The 18691-nt window shown below is 42.9% G+C and overlaps 1 protein-coding gene across 1 annotated transcript in view; it reads right to left on the minus strand.

Moving 5' to 3' along the window:
* Positions 1-18361, minus strand: part of LOC128689528 (receptor-type tyrosine-protein phosphatase T-like) — a 208285-nt gene extending 189924 nt beyond the window's left edge. The window contains exons 1-5 of the mRNA XM_070086130.1: positions 18244-18361; positions 17664-17812; positions 8335-8400; positions 5128-5206; positions 2435-2510 (exon numbers count right to left, since the gene is read on the minus strand). Coding sequence (XP_069942231.1) covers positions 2435-2510; positions 5128-5206; positions 8335-8368 — 189 coding nt within the window. The 5' untranslated portion in view covers positions 8369-8400; positions 17664-17812; positions 18244-18361. The remainder of the gene's footprint in view (positions 1-2434; positions 2511-5127; positions 5207-8334; positions 8401-17663; positions 17813-18243) is intronic.
* Between the last annotated feature and the right edge of the window lie 330 nt (positions 18362-18691).

Consider the following 18691-nt stretch of genomic DNA (forward strand, 5'->3'; position numbering starts at 1 on the left):
TGTTAGTAAACTGGCAGGGCTGAGTATACTGAGTGATGTTAGTAAACTGGCAGGACCGAGTATACTGAGTGATGTTAGTAAACTGGCACGACTGAGTATACTGAGTGATGTTAGTAAACTGGCAGGACTGAGTATACTGAGTGATGTTAGTAAACTGGCAGGACCGAGTATACTGAGTGATGTTAGTAAACTGGCACGACTGAGTATACTGAGTGATGTTAGTAAACTGGCAGGACTGAGTATACTGAGTGATGTTAGTAAACTGGCAGGACTGTGGCAGGACTGAGTATACTGAGTGATGTTAGTAAACTGGCTGGACTGAGTATACTGAGTGATGTTAGTAAACTGGCAGGACTGAGTATACTGAGTGATGTTAGTAAACTGGCAGGACTGAGTATACTGAGTGATGTTAGTAAACTGGCAGGACTGAGTATACTGAGTGATGTTAGTAAACTGGCAGGACTGAGTATACTGAGTGATGTTAGTAAACTGGCAGGACCGAGTATACTGAGTGATGTTAGTAAACTGGCAGGACTGAGTATACTGAGTGATGTTAGTAAACTGGCAGGACTGAGTATACTGAGTGATGTTAGTAAACTGGCAGGACTGAGTATACTGAGTGATGTTAGTAAAGAGTGTAATCTCTTGTGTTATCCTGGGCTATAATACTAAAATTTACAGTAGTATCCATATTTACATTCGAATAACAGTAACAACTATCACAAAGGTTAAAAGCCGATGTGTAACTCAAACGTCTAATAAACTCTTCTCACAAAAATTCCACTGGTAGTTACGTGTTATAAGTAGATGTAAGTTAATTTAAGACTGTCTGAAATGATGATAATGGTTATGATTAGCGGGTGTTGTCATGGCCCCGGTTTTGTTCTTGAGAGGTTCAGCTTTATTATACACCCCATACCCATGGGGTATGGCTCGTGGCCTGGTAGGCAAAGCTCTCGCTTCACACTCAGAGGCTCCGGGTTCGATTACCTGGAGTTTACCTGGAGAGAGTTCTGGGGGTCAACGCCCCCGCGGCCCAGTCTGTGACCAGGCCTCCTGGTGGACCAGAGCCTAATCAACCAGGCTGTTGCTGCTGGCTGCACTCAAACCAACGTACGAGCCACAGCCCGGCTGGTCAGGAACCGACTTTAGGTGCTTGTCCAGTGCCAGCTTGAAGACTGCCAGGGGTCTGTTGGTAATCCCCCTTATGTATGCTGGGAGGCAGTTGAACAGTCTCGGGCCCCTGACACTTATTGTATGGTCTCTTAACGTGCTAGTGACACCCCTGCTTTTCATTGGGGGGATGTTGCATCGTCTGCCAAGTCTTTTGCTTTCGTAGTGAGTGATTTTCGTGTGCAAGTTCGGTACTAGTCCCTCTAGGATTTTCCAAGTGTATATAATCATGTATCTCTCCCGCCTGCGTTCCAGGGAATACAGTTTTAGGAACCTCAAGCGCTCCCAGTAATTGAGGTGTTTTATCTCTGTTATGCGCGCCGTGAAGGTTCTCTGTACATTTTCTAGGTCAGCAATTTCACCTGCCTTGAAAGGTGCTGTTAGTGTGCAGCAATATTCCAGCCTAGATAGAACAAGTGACCTGAAGAGTGTCATCATGGGCTTGGCCTCCCTAGTTTTGAAGGTTCTCATTATCCATCCTGTCATTTTTCTAGCAGATGCGATTGATACCGGCAAGGGTAGAAACATTGAGAGTACTTCCTTATATCTGTTGTCCCTGTTCGCTCATTAGTAAAATGGGTACCTGGGTGTTAGTTGACTGGTAAGGGTCGCATCCTGGGACAAAACTGACCTAATTTGCCCGAAATGCTCTGCATAACAAGTTGCTTTCTATATAGTAGTATATCATTGATGTCAGCTACGGTCTGTATACCTTGTACATGTTCTTGTAGAAATAAATAAATATATTATTATTATTATTATTATTATTATTATTATTATTATGTGGGTGGTAGCCAAAAGATTGGAGAGGTACAACATAATGCGTCCAGTAGGTTACCCCGGCACTGGCTACCCGCTGGGGAAGTGTCGTATATCTTCCATTCTTGAAGCTCTGTATAACTAGGGGTTTTCTATAAAGTATGTCAATAATGTCGCATTTACTGCACCGACTGTAAACCATTCTTCACAGAAATTTACTTTACAGTGCACTTACACTCCAATACTTTCAGATCATGGTACACTCACTACAGTGCACTTACACTCCAATACTTTCAGATCATGGTACACTCACTACAGTGCACTCACATCATGATACAACCACGTCACGGTACACTCACTTCCTAGCACATTTATATCATAGTACATCCACATCATAATACATCTAAATCAAGGTATACCCACACTACAATACACTCACATGCAATACACCCACATCACAGTACACACACACTACGGTACACTTACAGAACAATAAACTCACCTCGTGGTATAGCTCAGTACCATACACTGGAGGGGTACCAGTACCAAGTGGCATCATCAAACACTCTCTCTCACACCTGCAATAACAGAGTAATATTTAACATACGGCTGCAGATGTGCTTGTAATTTAACGTGTATATAACATGTTAGTGATATATATGTTGATATGTATATAATGCTGACAGATACCTGCTTTAAATATGTATACTAACCATGTTAAATTGAAGTCCAACAGACAGCACCAACAGCAGTGAAGAACCAACCAATAGACAGCACCATCAGCCTTTGAAGAACCAATCGACAGACAGCACCACCATCAGTGAAGAACCAATCAACAGACAGCACCAGCAGCAATGAAAAACCAATCGACAGACAGTACCACCAGCAGTGAAGAACCAATCAACAGACAATACCACCAACAGTGACAATCAACAGACAGCACCAGCAGCAGTGACGAACCAATCAACAGACAGCACCACCATCATTGAAGAATCAATCAACAGACAGCACCACCTGCAGTGACGAACCAATCAACAGATAGCACCACCAAAAGTGACGAACCAATCAACAGACGGCACCAGTAGCAGTGACGAACCAATCAACAGACAGCAGCAGCAGCAGCAATGAAGAACCAATCAAGAGACTGTACTACCATCAGTGAAGAACCAATCAACATACAGCACCACCAGCAGTGAAGAACCAATCAACAGACAATACCACCAACAGTGACAATCAACAGACAGCACCAGCAGCAGTGACGAACCAATCAACAGACAGCACCACCATCATTGAAGAACCAATCAACAGACAGCACCACCAGCAGTGAAGAACCAATCAACAGACAATACCACCAACAGTGACAATCAACAGACAACACCATCAAAAGTGACGAACCAATCAACAGACAGCACCAGTAGCAGTGAAGAACCAATCAACAGACAGCAGCAGCAGCAGCAATGATGATCCAATCAACAGACAACACCTGGAGTTTACCTGGAGAGAGTTCCGAGGATCAACGCCCCCGCGACCCGGTCTGTGACCAGGCTTCATGGTGGATCAGAGCCTGATCAACCAGGCTGCTACTGCTAGCTGCACGCAATCCGACGTACGAGCCACAGCCCGGCTGGTCAGGTACCGACTTTAGGTGTTTGTCCAGTGCCAGCTTGAAGACTGCCAGGGGTCTATTGGTAATCCCCCTTATGTATGCTGGGAGGCAGTTGAACAGTCTCGGGCCCCTGACACTTATTGTATTGTCTCTTAACGTGCTAGTGACACCCCTGCTTTTCATTGGGAGGATGTTGCATCGTCTGCTGAGTTTTTTGTTTTCGTTGTGAGTGATTTTCGTGTGCAAGTTTGGTACTAGTCCCTCTAGCAGTGACGAACCAATCAACAGACAACACCACCAACAGTGACGAACCAATCAACAGGCAGCACCACCAACAGTGACGAACCAATCAACAGACAGCACCACCAACAGTGACGAACCAATCAACAGACAGCACCACCAACAGTGACGAACCAATCAACAGACAACACCACCAACAGTGACGAACCAATCAACAGGCAGCACCACCAACAGTGACGAACCAATCAACAGACAACACCACCAACAGTGACGAACCAATCAACAGACAGCACCAACAGCAGTGACGAACCAATCAATAGACAACACCACCAACAGTGACGAACCAATCAACAGACAGCACCACCAGCAGTGAAGAACCAATAAACACACAGCACCAACAGCAGTGAAGAACCAATCAACAGACAGTCCCAGCAGCAGGAAGAACCAATCAACAGACAGCACCACCAGCAGTGACGAACAAATCAACAGACAACACCACCAGCAGTGACGAACCAATCAACAGACAACACCACCAGCAGTGACGAACCAATCAACAGACAGCACCACCAGCAGTGACGAACCAATCAACAGACAGCACCACCAGCAGTGACGAACCAATCAACAGAGAGCACCACCAGCAGTGACGAACCAATCAACAGACAACACCACTATCAGTGAAGAACCAATCAACAGACAGCACCAGCAGCAGTGAATAACCAATCAACAGAGAGCACCACCATCAGTGAAGAACCAATCAACAGACAGCACCAGCAGCAGTGAAGAACCAATCAACAGACAGCACCACTATCAGTGAAGAACCAATCAACAGACAGCACCAGCAGCAGTGAATAACCAATCAACAGAGAGCACCACCATCAGTGAAGAACCAATCAACAGACAGCACCAGCAGCAGTGAAGAACCAATCAACAGACAGCACCACCATCAGTGAAGAACCAATCAACAGACAGCACCACCATCAGTGAAGAACCAATCAACAGACAGCACCAGCAGCAGTGAAGAACCAATCAACAGACAGTATCACCATCAGTGAAGAACAAATCAACAGACAGCATCACCAGCAGTAAAAAAAATAAACAGACAGCATCACCAACAGTAAAGAAGCAACCGGCAGCACCACCACCAGTAAAAAAACAACAGACAGCATCACCAACAGTAAAGAAGCAACCGACAGCACCACCACCAGTAAAAAAACAACAGACAGCATAACCAACAGTAAAGAAGCAACAGACAGCACCAACAATCAGTAAATAACAGTATATGAGAACCACAAAACAACAGTATATACAAGTAATTAGGAAGACATAATAAATACATTTGAAGTACTTACCTATACGGGTTGACCTGGGACAACTGGAGGTCCTTGAAGGTGAGGCACTTCCCTGACACCACCACAACCACCACCGTCGCTGTTGACACCAGAGATATTCAGGACACAGTCATGATACAGTTGACGCAACTGACAAATATTAGTGGAGTTAAGACCATTAACATGTGTGAAGTCAAGACCACTAACATGTATGAGGTTAGGACCACTAACATGTGAGGTTAAGACCATTAACATGTGTGAGGTCAAGACCACTAACATGTGTGAGGTCAAGACATCTAACATGTGTGAAGTCAAGACCACTAACATGTGTGAGGTCAAGACCACTAACATGTGTGAAGTCAAGAACACTAACATGTGTGAGGTTAAGACCACTAACATGTGTGAGGTTAAGACCACTAACATGTGTGAGGTTAAGACCACTAACATGTGTGAGGCTAAGACCACTAACATGTGTGAGGTTAAGACCACTAACACGTGTGAAGTCAAGACCACTAACATGTGTGAGGTTAAGACCACTAACATGTGTGAGGTTAAGACCACTAACATGTGTGAGGTTAAGACCACTAACATGTGTGAAGTCAAGACCACTAACATGTGTGAGGTCAAGACCACTAACATGTGTGAGGTCAAGACCACTAACATGTGTGAGGTCAAGACCACTAACATGTGTGAAGTCAAGACCACTAACATGTGAGGTTAAGACCACTAACATGTATGAGGTTAGGACCACTAACATGTGAGGTTAAGACCATTAACATGTGTGAGGTCAAGACCACTAACATGTATGACGCCAAGACCACTAACGTTAATGTGTGAGGTTAAGACCACTAACGTGTGAGGTCAAGACCACTAACATGTGTGAGGTCAAGATCACTAACATGTGAGGTCAAGGCCACTAACATGTGTGATGTCAAGACCACTAACATGTGAGGTCAAGACCACTAACATGTGTGAGGTCAAGACCACTAACATGTGTGAGGTCAAGATTACTAACATGTGTGAGGTCAAGACCACTAACATGTGTGAGGTTAAGACCACTACCATGTGTAAGGTCAAGACCACTACTATGTGTGATGTCAAAACCACTAACATGTGTGAGGTCAAGACCACTAACATGTGTGAGGTCAAGACCACTAACATGTGTGAGGTCAAGACCACTAACATGTGTGAGGTCAAGACCACTAACATGTGTGAATTCAAACCACTAACATGTGTGAGGTCAAGACCGCTAACATGTGTGAGGTCAAGACCACTAACATGTGTGAGGTAAAGACCACTAACATGTGTGAGGTTAAGACCATTAACATGTGTGAGGTCAAGATCACTAACATGTGTGAGGTCAAGACCACTAACATGTGTGAGGTTAAGACCACTAACATGTGTGTCAGGTTAAGACCACTAACATGTGTGAGGTTAAGACCACTAACATGTGTGAGGTCAAGACCACTAACATGTGTGAGGTCAAGACCACTAACATGTGTGAGGTTAAGACCATTAACATGTGTGAGGTCAAGATCACTAACATGTGTGAGGTCAAGACCACTAACATGTGTGAGGTCAAGACCACTAACATGTGTGAGGTCAAGACCACTAACATGTGTGAGGTTAGGACCACTAACATGTGTGAGGTCAAGATCACTAACATGTGTGAGGTCAAGACCACTAACATGTGTGAGGTTAAGACCACTAACATGTGTGTCAGGTTAAGACCACTAACATGTGTGAGGTCAAGACCACTAACATGTGTGAAGTCAAGACTACTAACATGTGTGAGGTCAAGACCACTAACATGTGTGAGTTCAAGACCACTAACATGTGAGGTCAAGACCACTACCATGTGTGAAGTCAAGACTACCAACATGTGTGAGGTCAAGACCACTAACATGTGTGAGTTCAAGACCACTAACATGTATGAGGTCAAGACCACTAACATGTGTGAGGTCAAGGCCACTAATATGTGTGAGGTCAAGACCTTGTACTAACGTGTGAGGTCAAGACCACTAACATGTGTGGGGTCAAGACCACTAACATGTGTGAAGTCAAGACCACTAACATGTGTGAGGTCAAGACCACTAACATGTGTGAGGTCAAGACCACTAACATGTGTGAGGTTAAGACCACTGTGTGAGGTCAAGACAACTAACATGTGTGAGGTCAAGACCTTGTACTAACGTGTGAGGTCAAGACCACTAACATGTGTGGGGTCAAGACCACTAACATGTGTGAAGTCAAGACCACTAACATGTGTGAGGTCAAGACCACTAACATGTGTAAGGTCAAGACCACTAACATGTGTGAGGTCAAGACCTTGTACTAACGTGTGAGGTCAAGACCACTAACATGTGTGAAGTCAAGACCACTAACATGTGTAAGGTCAAGACCACTAACATGTGTGAGGTCAAGACCTTGTACTAACATGTGTGAGGTCAAGGCCATTAACATGTGTGAGGTCAAGACCTTGTACTAACATTTTTGTGGTCAAGACCTCTTACATGCGCGAAGTCAAGACGACTAGCGTGTGAGGCCAAGACCACTAACATGTGTGAGATCAAGACCATTAACATGTGAGGTCAAGACCATTAACATGTGAGGTCAAGACCACTAACAAATGTGAGGTCAAGACCTTGCACTAACATGTTTAAGGTCAAGACTACTAACACGTGTTAGGCCATGACCTCACATGTGAGGTCAAGACCATTAACATGTGAGGTCAAGACCACTAACAAATGTGAGGTCAAGACTTTGCACTAACATGTTTAAGGTCAAGACTACTAACACGTGTTAGGCCATGACCACGTACTAACGTGTTTGGGGTTAAGGCCACTAACATGTCTGAGGTCAAGACCACTAACATGTGTGAAGTCAAGACCTTGTACTAACATGTCTGAGGTCAAGACCACTAACGTATGTGAAGTCAAGACCTTGTACTAACATGTGTGAGGTCAAGACCACTACCATGTTTGGGGTCAAGACCTTGTACTAACACATGTGAGGTCAAGACCACTAACATTTTGGGATCAAGATCTTTAACACTTGTGAGGTCAAGACCATTAACATTTTGGGGTCAAGACCTTGTACTAACACGTGTAAGGTCAACACCACGTACTAATATGTTTGGGGTCAACGCCAGTGACTAAAATCTGTAAATTGCATTAGTATTTAAAATGGCCATATTCACCCCAGGGCCCTCAGGACCATTGTACTCACCCAGGACAGTGACGACCCTGGACAGGTGGACCATGGTGGACACCTCTGTACTTCCTCGTTTGTTACCTGTGGTAAAGAAAGACTTAATAATCACTGTATGTTAGGCTCCTTTTTCATATTTCTGTTTCTGTGTAATGTGAATTTTTCCTCTTGCAATGTTAACACACTCACAACACACTTGTTAACACACACTCACAACACACTTGTTGCTAACACACTCACAACACTTGTTGTTAACACACTCACAACACACTTGTTGCTAACACACACACTCACAACACACTTGTTGTTAACACATACTCACAACACACTTGTTGTTAACACACACTCACAAAACACTTAACACACTCACAACACACTTGTTAACACAACCTCACAAAACACTCGTTAATACATACTCACAACACACTCGTTAACACACACTCACAACACACTTGTTAACACACACTCACAACACACTTGTTAACACACCCTCACAACACACTCGTTAACACATACTCACAACACACTCGTTAACACACACTCACAAAACACTTGTTAACACACACTCACAACACACTTGTTAACACACCCTCACAACACACTCGTTAACACATACTCACAACACACTCGTTAACACACACTCACAACACACTTGTTAACACACTCACAACACACTTGTTAACACACTCAAAACACACTCGTTAACACACACAACACACTTGTTAACGCACACTCACAACACACTCGTTAACACACTCACAACACACTAGTTAACACACACTCACAACACACTCGTTAACACACTCACAACACACTCGTTAACACACACTCACAACACACTCGTTAACACACACTCACAACACACTCGTTAACACACTCACAACACATTCGTCAACACACACTCACAACACACTCGTTAACACACACTCACAACACACTTGTTAACACAAACTCACAACACACTTGTTAACACACACTCACAACACACTCGTTAACACACACTCACAACAAACTCGTTAACACATACTCACAACACTCTTGTTAACACACACTCACAACACACTCGTTAACACACACTCACAACACACTTGTTGTTAACACAGTCACAACACACTTGTTGTCAACACACACAACGCACTTGTTAACACAAACTCACAACTCACTTGTTGTCAACACTCACTCACAACACACTTGCTGTTAATACACTCACAACACACTTGTTGTTAACACACTCACAACACTTGTTGTTAACACACACTCACAACACACTTGTTCTTAACACACTCATAACATACATACATACTTGTTATTAATACACACACTCACAACACACATACCTGATGTTGTTAACACACTCACAACACACTTGTTGTTAACACTCACAACACACTTGTTGTTAACACACTCACAACACTTGTTGTTAACGCACTCACAACACTCTTGTTGTTAACACACACTCACAACACACTTGTTGTTAACACACTTGTTGTTAACACACACTCACAACACTTGTTGTTAACGCACACTCACAACACTCTTGTTGTTAACACACACTCACAACACTCTTGTTGTTAACACACTCACAACACTCTTGTTGTTAACACACACTCACAACACTCTTGTTGTTAACACATTCACAACACTTGTTGTTAACACACTCACAACACACTTGTTGTTAACACACTCACAACACACTTGTTGTTAACACACACTCACAACACTTGTTAACGCACACTCACAACACTCTTGTTGTTAACACACACTCACAACACTCTTGTTAACACACTCACAACACTCTTGTTGTTAACACACACTCACAACACACATACTTGTTTTTAATACACACACTCACAACACACTTGTTGTTAACACATTCACAACACACTTGTTGTTAACACACTCACAACACACTTGTTAACACACTCACAACACACATACTTGTTATTAATACACACACTCACAATATACATACCTGATGTTGTTAGCACACACAGCACACTTGTTAACACACACTCACAACACACTTGTTAACACACACTCACAACACACTTGTTAACACACACTTACAACACACATACTTGTTATTAATACACACACTCACAATACACATACCTGATGTAGTTAACACACGCTCACAACACACACACCTCTTGTTAAAGCACTAACACACACACACACACACACACACACACTCACAACACAAACGATGTTGTTAGCACATTCACAACACAAACGATGTTGTTAGCACACTCACAACACAAACGATGTTGTTAGCACACTCACAACACAAACGATGTTGTTAGCACACTCACAACACATACGATGTTGTTAGCACACTCACAACGCATACGATGTTGTTAGCACACTCACAACACATACGATGTTGTTAGCACACTCACAACACAAACGATGTTGTTAGCACACTCACAACACATACGATGTTGTTAGCACACTCACAACGCATACGATGTTGTTAGCACACTCACAACACACACAATGTTGTTAACACACAGCGACCGGTAGCGTCAAAAGTATTACAACACCTACCACAATTTTACTGCTTCCTGTATACGACTGAAGAGATTAGATAGATTTTGCCACCGAAGTGGCTAGTTTATTGTGCACCCCATATCCATCCTGTGGACGGTAGCGCGAGAGCATGTGGATACACAAAAGGCCTAGGAACTAGGCCCCAAAGGGTTAACAGGAATACATATGGATTTATATCTACATATCTATAGTTCACTTATCTGTTACAAGCAAATTTAGGAAATTTGCTTAGTATATCTGGTATCTTATTTTCATTAATAAGATATCTTGACATGTCACATAGGTTATTATACTGTCTGTCTCTGTATTCCTCAATAAGTGGACAATTAAGCACATAGTGTTCAAGAGAGTGACCATATGCCTGATCACATAATTTACATTTAGTTTGATCATCATCTGTGTGTCTCCCAAACTGCCAGAAGTACTTGTAACCAAGCCTAAGCCTGGCCACTACAACATCAGTCAGTCTGTTCACATTGCAAGTTGCTCCATAAACATACTTATCTACGTTCATGTTATCATAGTGGGTTATAGATCTACTCAGGCTTCTAACTGCATTCCTATAACAATCATCTTCATTATTTACTTCTCTCCTAATATTATTCCTAATGCTAGACACAGTTATACCAAAGTTATATTCTACGTTCTCCTTCTGGATACTCTTCTTGGCTAACATATCAACTTTATCATGAAGGAGTAATCCAATGTGTGATGGGATCCATAGCAATTGTACATTAATTCCTTTGTCCCTAATTTTTGAGTATCTATACCTGGCTTCCCCAATGAGCATGTTGTTGGAGTCATTATATGAGCCAAGAGCCTTCAATGATGACATAGAATCAGTAATGATGATAGAGTCAAGCTCAGTGTCATAGGTTAGCTTTAGCGCCATTAGGATTGCAAACAATTCAGTTTGCAGTGTAGACGCCCAGTTGTTAATTCTTAAGCCTAACTCAACAAATTTATTATCGTTCTTAACTAGGGAGGTGGCAACAAGAGCAGATGCAGCCCTGCCAGAAGACTCCTGTTTAGATCCATCAGTGTATATAACTTGTGATAACTTATTACTACCAGCTAGGCGAAAAATTTCTTCTTGAGCAGTTGCTCTAACAAGAGATTTAAGGAAGGGATTACTAGCAATGAGCTTCTTGGGAGGGACTTGTAGGTATGTGATATTAAATGAACACATCTTCCATGGAGGGGTGAAATGCTCTTGTTGCCTACAGTGATACAGTTCATGCAGGTTATAAAACTTAATGCAATTGCACGTTTTCACAATCCATTTAGATCTGTGTGTATTTACCTCTAGACACTTGGTAAGATTCACTGTGACAGTGTCTGGTTCGTTTCTCAACATTCTAATACCGAGTACAGTGTTAATTTCAACAATCCTATCACTGATACTAGAAATACCAAGCTCCTTCCTCATGTTAAGAACTTTTGTAGATCTGGGACAGCCAAGAATAGTCCTGAGAGCTTCATTTTGCATTAACTCCAAGGGTCGGAGGGAACTTTCTCTAGCTAATATCAACATGGGAGCAGCATAATCAATTAAGGACCTAACATAGGCTATGTACATCATTCTCACGATTCTCACATTAGCACCATAGTTGGGATTGTAGCCAGCAACAGCTTTGAGAGCATTTAGCCTAGCTTTACATTTCTTGTTTAGTTGTGGTATAGTGGATTTGTTAAAGGGTACATCTACACCAAGATATCTGTAAGTTTTAACGTAGCTAATGATTTCACCCTGCAAATAGATGGGTGGGGGATGTCGTTTGCTTGTTAATATCTTTGTTTTAGAGGAAGATATTATGAGGCCTAGTCGATTACAAATTGCTTGAACTTCATTAAGAATGGTATTCATCTTCTTATGCCCTGTTGTATGGATCATGATATCATCAGCATAGCTTATAGCTATATGTTTAGGTGAGGCAGGTAGAGCATTTAGGAGAGCATTAATCAGAATATTAAATAGCATGGGACTAAGAACTCCTCCCTGCGGTGTACCTAAAGACATTTCTTTAGAATCACTTCTGAAGCCTTGGTAAAGGACAGAGGATACTCTATTTGACAGGTATCCTATTATCCAGCAGAGTAAGCTACCACCAATATTCATTTTGGCTAGTTCATGTAGTATAACGGATCTGTTTGCAATATCAAATGCAGATTTTAGATCAAGAAAAGTGGTAAAACTAGTAGAGGTGTGTGCAGTGAGAAAGGTGGAAATACAGTTCTGCACACTTTTACTTTTCATGAACCCATAGAGGTAGGTGGAAAGTTGATGTCTGATTCTGTAGTACAATCTGTTAAGCATCATTCTTTCAAAAGTTTTGCAAAGACAACTAGTTAACGAGATCGGCCTAAATGTATCAGGCTGTTGGGGCTTAGGGATAGGCACGAGACTATTGGTCCAGGAAGTAGGAAGAACGCCCTCAATGTAACTGAGATTATACAGTGCCAACAAAGGGTTATCAGGCACGTGCCTTAGAGTTCTGAGAATATCATAGGTTATACCATCCTCTCCAGGAGCAGTTGATCGACCTTTGGTTAATGCATTATCTAATTCATACTGAAGAAGTCTACTGCGCAGGCGAAACAACAGTGCTGTATGACCCTTATATGTTTTGTCTTTAGTTTTAATAATAATAATAATAATAATAATAATAATAATAATAATAATAATAATAATAATAATAATAATAATAATAATAATAATAATAATAATTGTTGATAAAATGCCATAGGCCGCACATTAACATTTTTGCCATCTTCAGTATACAAGACTGAAGCCACGGTATACAGTCCTAGACGAGAAGCTTACTACCCTTAGTATAAATAGCTTAAAGCCATGTTATTCATTCTAGAAGCTAAGCTTACCACCTATAGTATAAAAGCTTTATAGTATGGTATAGATCCTGAAAGATAAGCTTCTATCTTCAGTATTAAAAGCTTTATACCATGACATAGATACTAGAATGTAAGCTTACCACCTTCAGCATTAAAGCTTTATACCACGGTATAAATACTAAAAGGTACTCTTACCACCTTCAACATTAAAGCTTTATATTATGGTACAGATACTAGAAGATAAGCTCACCACCTACCACCTTCATGGTATAGATACTAGAAGGTAAGCTTACCACCTTCAATATTAAAGCTTGATGCCATGAAATACATTCTAGACAATAAGTTTACCACCTTTAGTCCCCAAAGCTAGAGACCTCTAATATAACGGATAAGCTTAGTCCTGCTCACCGGACGAGCAGTACACAGCTTGAAACATCCTGTGACAGCGTCAAGCGACTGCACCTTCTAAAGACTTAATCAAGACTTTACAAGACGTCTCCAGATGATCAAAACTTGGCAAGACATCTCCAGAAGATAAAGATTTCACAAGAAGTATCCAAACGACACACGCTAAACCTTTTATCCATAATTTGTAGCTTAGTGGTTCGGAATGAGGCGACGTGAACATAGCCTTCCTCACTTAGTAGGGTCCATGTTACCTTTTGCTTCACCTACAATGGACCTAGCTCCTTCTAGGAGCGACCATACGTTAACTAGTCCATCCAAAGAGGAACCCATCCTCACCCAGTCCTTTCAAGGAGGGACCCATCCTCACCCAGTCCTTTCAAGGAGGGACCCATCCTCACCCAGTCCTTTCAAGGACGGACCCATCCTCACCCAGTCCTTTCAAGGACGGACCCATCCTCACCCAGTCCTTTCAAGGAGGGACCCATCCTCACCTAGTCCATCAAGAGGGACTCATCCTCACCTAGTCTATCCAAAGAGGGACTCATCCTCACCTAGTCTATCCAAAGAGGGACTCATCCTCACCTAGTCTATCCAAAGAGGGACTCATCCTCACCTAGTCCATCCAAAGAGGGACCCATCCTCACCTAGTCCCTTCAAAGAGGGACCCATCCTCATCTAGTCCCTTCAAGGAGGGACCCATCCTCACCTGGTCCATTCAAAGTGGGACCCATCTTCACCTGGTCCATTCAAAGAGGGACCCATCCTCACCTAGTCCATTCAAAGAGGGACCCATCCTCACCTAGTCCATTCAGAGGGACCCATCCTCACCTAGTCCTTTCAAGGAGGGACCCATCCTCACCTAGTCCATCCAAAGAGGGACCCATCCTCACCTGGTCCATTCAACAGTCCCCTCAAAGAGGACCTAGCATCATTCAATCACCTCAGAGGAACTTAGCCTCATAGATCCCTCTTGGTTCAATTAAAAAAACAATGGCTATAATCATAACCATAACTTTGAAAGAGGTGGACTGGTAAGCCAGCGGAAGGCCTCGGTCAGATGACCAAAAGTTTCAGCTGCGGGTCATCATATGACTAAGACGCGCTTCAGGAAACACCTGTCCTGTTTCCTGACAAACCTAACCTTCCTTCCCTCCTGGTTCAGCAGGTCACGCATGAAGGGTAAGCTCGTATATACATTTTTCATAGCATATCCCTAGTAAATATAATCCGGTTCGTGGAAGCCGGCACTTTGTTCTAGCTAGCGGATCTTTAACTACAAAAGTTACGGGAAGAATCTCTGGGACTCATCCTTAATGTTGCCTGAAATACTTTCCATAACCATGGACTTCCTGCATGCATTAAAGTGTCTCCCATTCCTGTATAAACAATGTATCATGTGCAAATACATTTTAATTTGAATATTCTCTTGTTTCCATTCTGTTTTTGGTAAATCAGTTTTTCTCTAAGATGGCGGCAATAGCCTACTACAACTCCATCAAGAAGTTGAGACTGTTAAGACTACAGGGACAATAAACATGACATGGGTGTCTGAGATGCCTTGTTCTCACAAAGTGTTTAATAAATATGAGCCACAGCCGTAACATTCCATGATCGATTTATCAATGATGGATCGACAGTAGTCAATAAATTACTTATAACTGTACAAGGAAAAGTCACATAAATACAGGCTTATCGCAGAATTATAAATCCCTATAATACTTCTCACTTTTAAAACAATATTTCTTTAATCGAAGACAGTTTAAAATTTCACGTATAACAGATACTTGTTATCAAGTCATTGCATTTAAATATTTTCTGTAGCATTATGAGGGGTGAAAGTGTCAGCAAGAAGCTAAAGTAGATTTTTTAGTATATCTTAAACCCGTCGCTTAAACTGTGCTTCGGGAACTTAATTTTTTCAATGAAAGATCCCATAATGGTGCCGGACACTGTTATCCACTGTCACTACTGTGGTCGGTAGTCAAAAAATTACAGAAGCACACATAATGAGTCCAAGGACTAGGCCCCAAAATTTTGATAGCTACGCAACACTAGGCACCTTCTAAAACTCCATCTAGGACACACAGCACTACTCACCTTCTAGTGTCACCTGGGGTCTACAACAGCACTACCCACCTTCTAGTGTCACCTGGGGTCTACAACAGCACTACTCACCTTCTAGTGTCACCTGGGGTCTACAACAGCACTACCCACCTTCTAGTGTCACCTGGGGTCTACAACAGCACTACTCACCTTCTAGTGTCACCTGGGGTCTACAACAGCACTACCCACCTTCTAGTGTCACCTGGGGTCTACAACAGCACTACCCACCTTCTAGTGTCACCTGGTGTCTACAACAGCACTACTCACCTTCTAGTGTCACCTGGGGTCTACAACAGCACTACTCACCTTCTAGTGTCACCTGGGGTCTACAACAGCACTACCCACCTTCTAGTGTCACCTGGGGTCTACAACAGCACTACCCACCTTCTAGTGTCACCTGGGGTCTACAACAGCACTACTCACCTTCTAGTGTCACCTGGGGTCTACAACAGCACTACCCACCTTCTAGTGTCACCTGGTGTCTACAACAGCACTACCCACCTTCTAGTGTCACCTGGGGTCTACAACAGCACTACCCACCTTCTAGTGTCACCTGGGGTCTACAACAGCACTACCCACCTTCTAGTGTCACCTGGGGTCTACAACAGCACTACCAACCTTCTAGTGTCACCTGGGGTCTACAACAGCACTACCCACCTTCTAGTGTCACCTGGGGTCTACAACAGCACTACCCACCTTCTAGTGTCACCTGGGGTCTACAACAGCACTACCCACCTTCTAGTGTCACCTGGGGTCTACAACAGCACTACCCACCTTCTAGTGTCACCTGGGGTCTACAACAGCACTACCCACCTTCTAGTGTCACCTGGGGTCTACAACAGCACTACCCACCTTCTAGTGTCACCTGGGGTCTACAACAGCACTACCCACCTTCTAGTGTCACCTGGGGTCTACAACAGCACTACCCACCTTCTAGTGTCACCTGGGGTCTACAACAGCACTACCCACCTTCTAGTGTCACCTGGAGTCTACAACAGCACTACCCACCTTCTAGTGTCACCTGGTGTCTACAACAGCACTACCCACCTTCTAGTGTCACCTGGGGTCTACAACAGCACTACCCACCTTCTAGTGTCACCTGGGGTCTACAACAGCACTACCCACCTTCTAGTGTCACCTGGGGTCTACAGCAGCACTACCCACCTTCTAGTGTCACCTGGGGTCTACAACAGCACTACCCACCTTCTAGTGTCACCTGGTGTCTACAACAGCACTACCCACCTTCTAGTGTCACCTGGGGTCTACAACAGCACTACCCACCTTCTAGTGTCACCTGGTGTCTACAACAGCACTACCCACCTTCTAGTGTCACCTGTGGTCTACAACAGCACTACCCACCTTCTAGTGTCACCTGGGGTCTACAACAGCACTACCCACCTTCTAGTGCACCTGGAGTCTACAACAGCACTACCCACCTTCTGGAATGCCGCCTTGGGGTCCCGACAACACTGGGCACCATCTGGAGTGTTACTTTGCGTCCCTGATAACACTAGGCACCTTCTACTACGCCAGCTCGAGGATCTCTGCAGAGCTTCATATTGCGGCGTTCAAGATCCCTGGCTTCCTGTGACGTAAGTACTTGTAAATGCCACATACGCATTATCAAATACAGGGCACCAGGGGAGGGGAAGGGAGGGGGATGAGACGGGAGGGGAGGTAGAAAGAATAGGAGGGGAAAAAATAGTTTAGAAACTTTTAATATTAATGAAGCCATACTCGTTCTTTGGGTGGTAGTAAAACACTACAGAGGTACATAATGGGTCCAGGGACTGAGCCCCAGTTTTAATAGCTTAGCGAATAAGTGGTAATGAACTATTTACATTTTTATATCTGGTTACAGTCGTAATAAGTAATTTTTGAAGACATGGGTTAAGTAAAAAAAAAATTGTCGTTAATGAGACTATGTGGGTGAATTTCAGAGGTACAATCCTGAATTAACATTTGACTTATATAACTGAGGAGAACACTGGCACATCTAAAACAGAATATACTTACTGGTATAGTTGTACCTTGGAGACAGGTTGGACTTTGCCAACAGTGGGTCACAATACTGTTCCTTCGATGACCACTTTCTCACCTCCATTATTATTATAATCAAAAAGTACTGGTATAGTTGCCAACAGTGGGTCACAATACTGTTCCTTCGATGACCACTTTCTCACCTCCAAAACTCTCACATCTGGAACTTAAATTATATGAACATATAGTTCTTGAATTTAATGAAGGAAATACTTCAAGGCAGTAACATTGGCTGTATTAAATTTGCTTGTGGACTGTATAAATTCAGGATTAATTATTGGACTTAAATTTGTTGGTATCTTATTATGTAACACAATTTCCAATAATTAAAACATAAATTACATAGTGTCAATTACAAAACAGGGAAATATATCTTACCAAACTATAGTCTCGACATATCCTAACAACTCCCTCACAGGACAGT

The sequence above is a fragment of the Cherax quadricarinatus genome, chromosome 18 (genome assembly GCF_038502225.1).
Source record: "Cherax quadricarinatus isolate ZL_2023a chromosome 18, ASM3850222v1, whole genome shotgun sequence".
Classification (NCBI taxonomy): Eukaryota; Metazoa; Arthropoda; class Malacostraca; order Decapoda; family Parastacidae; genus Cherax; species Cherax quadricarinatus.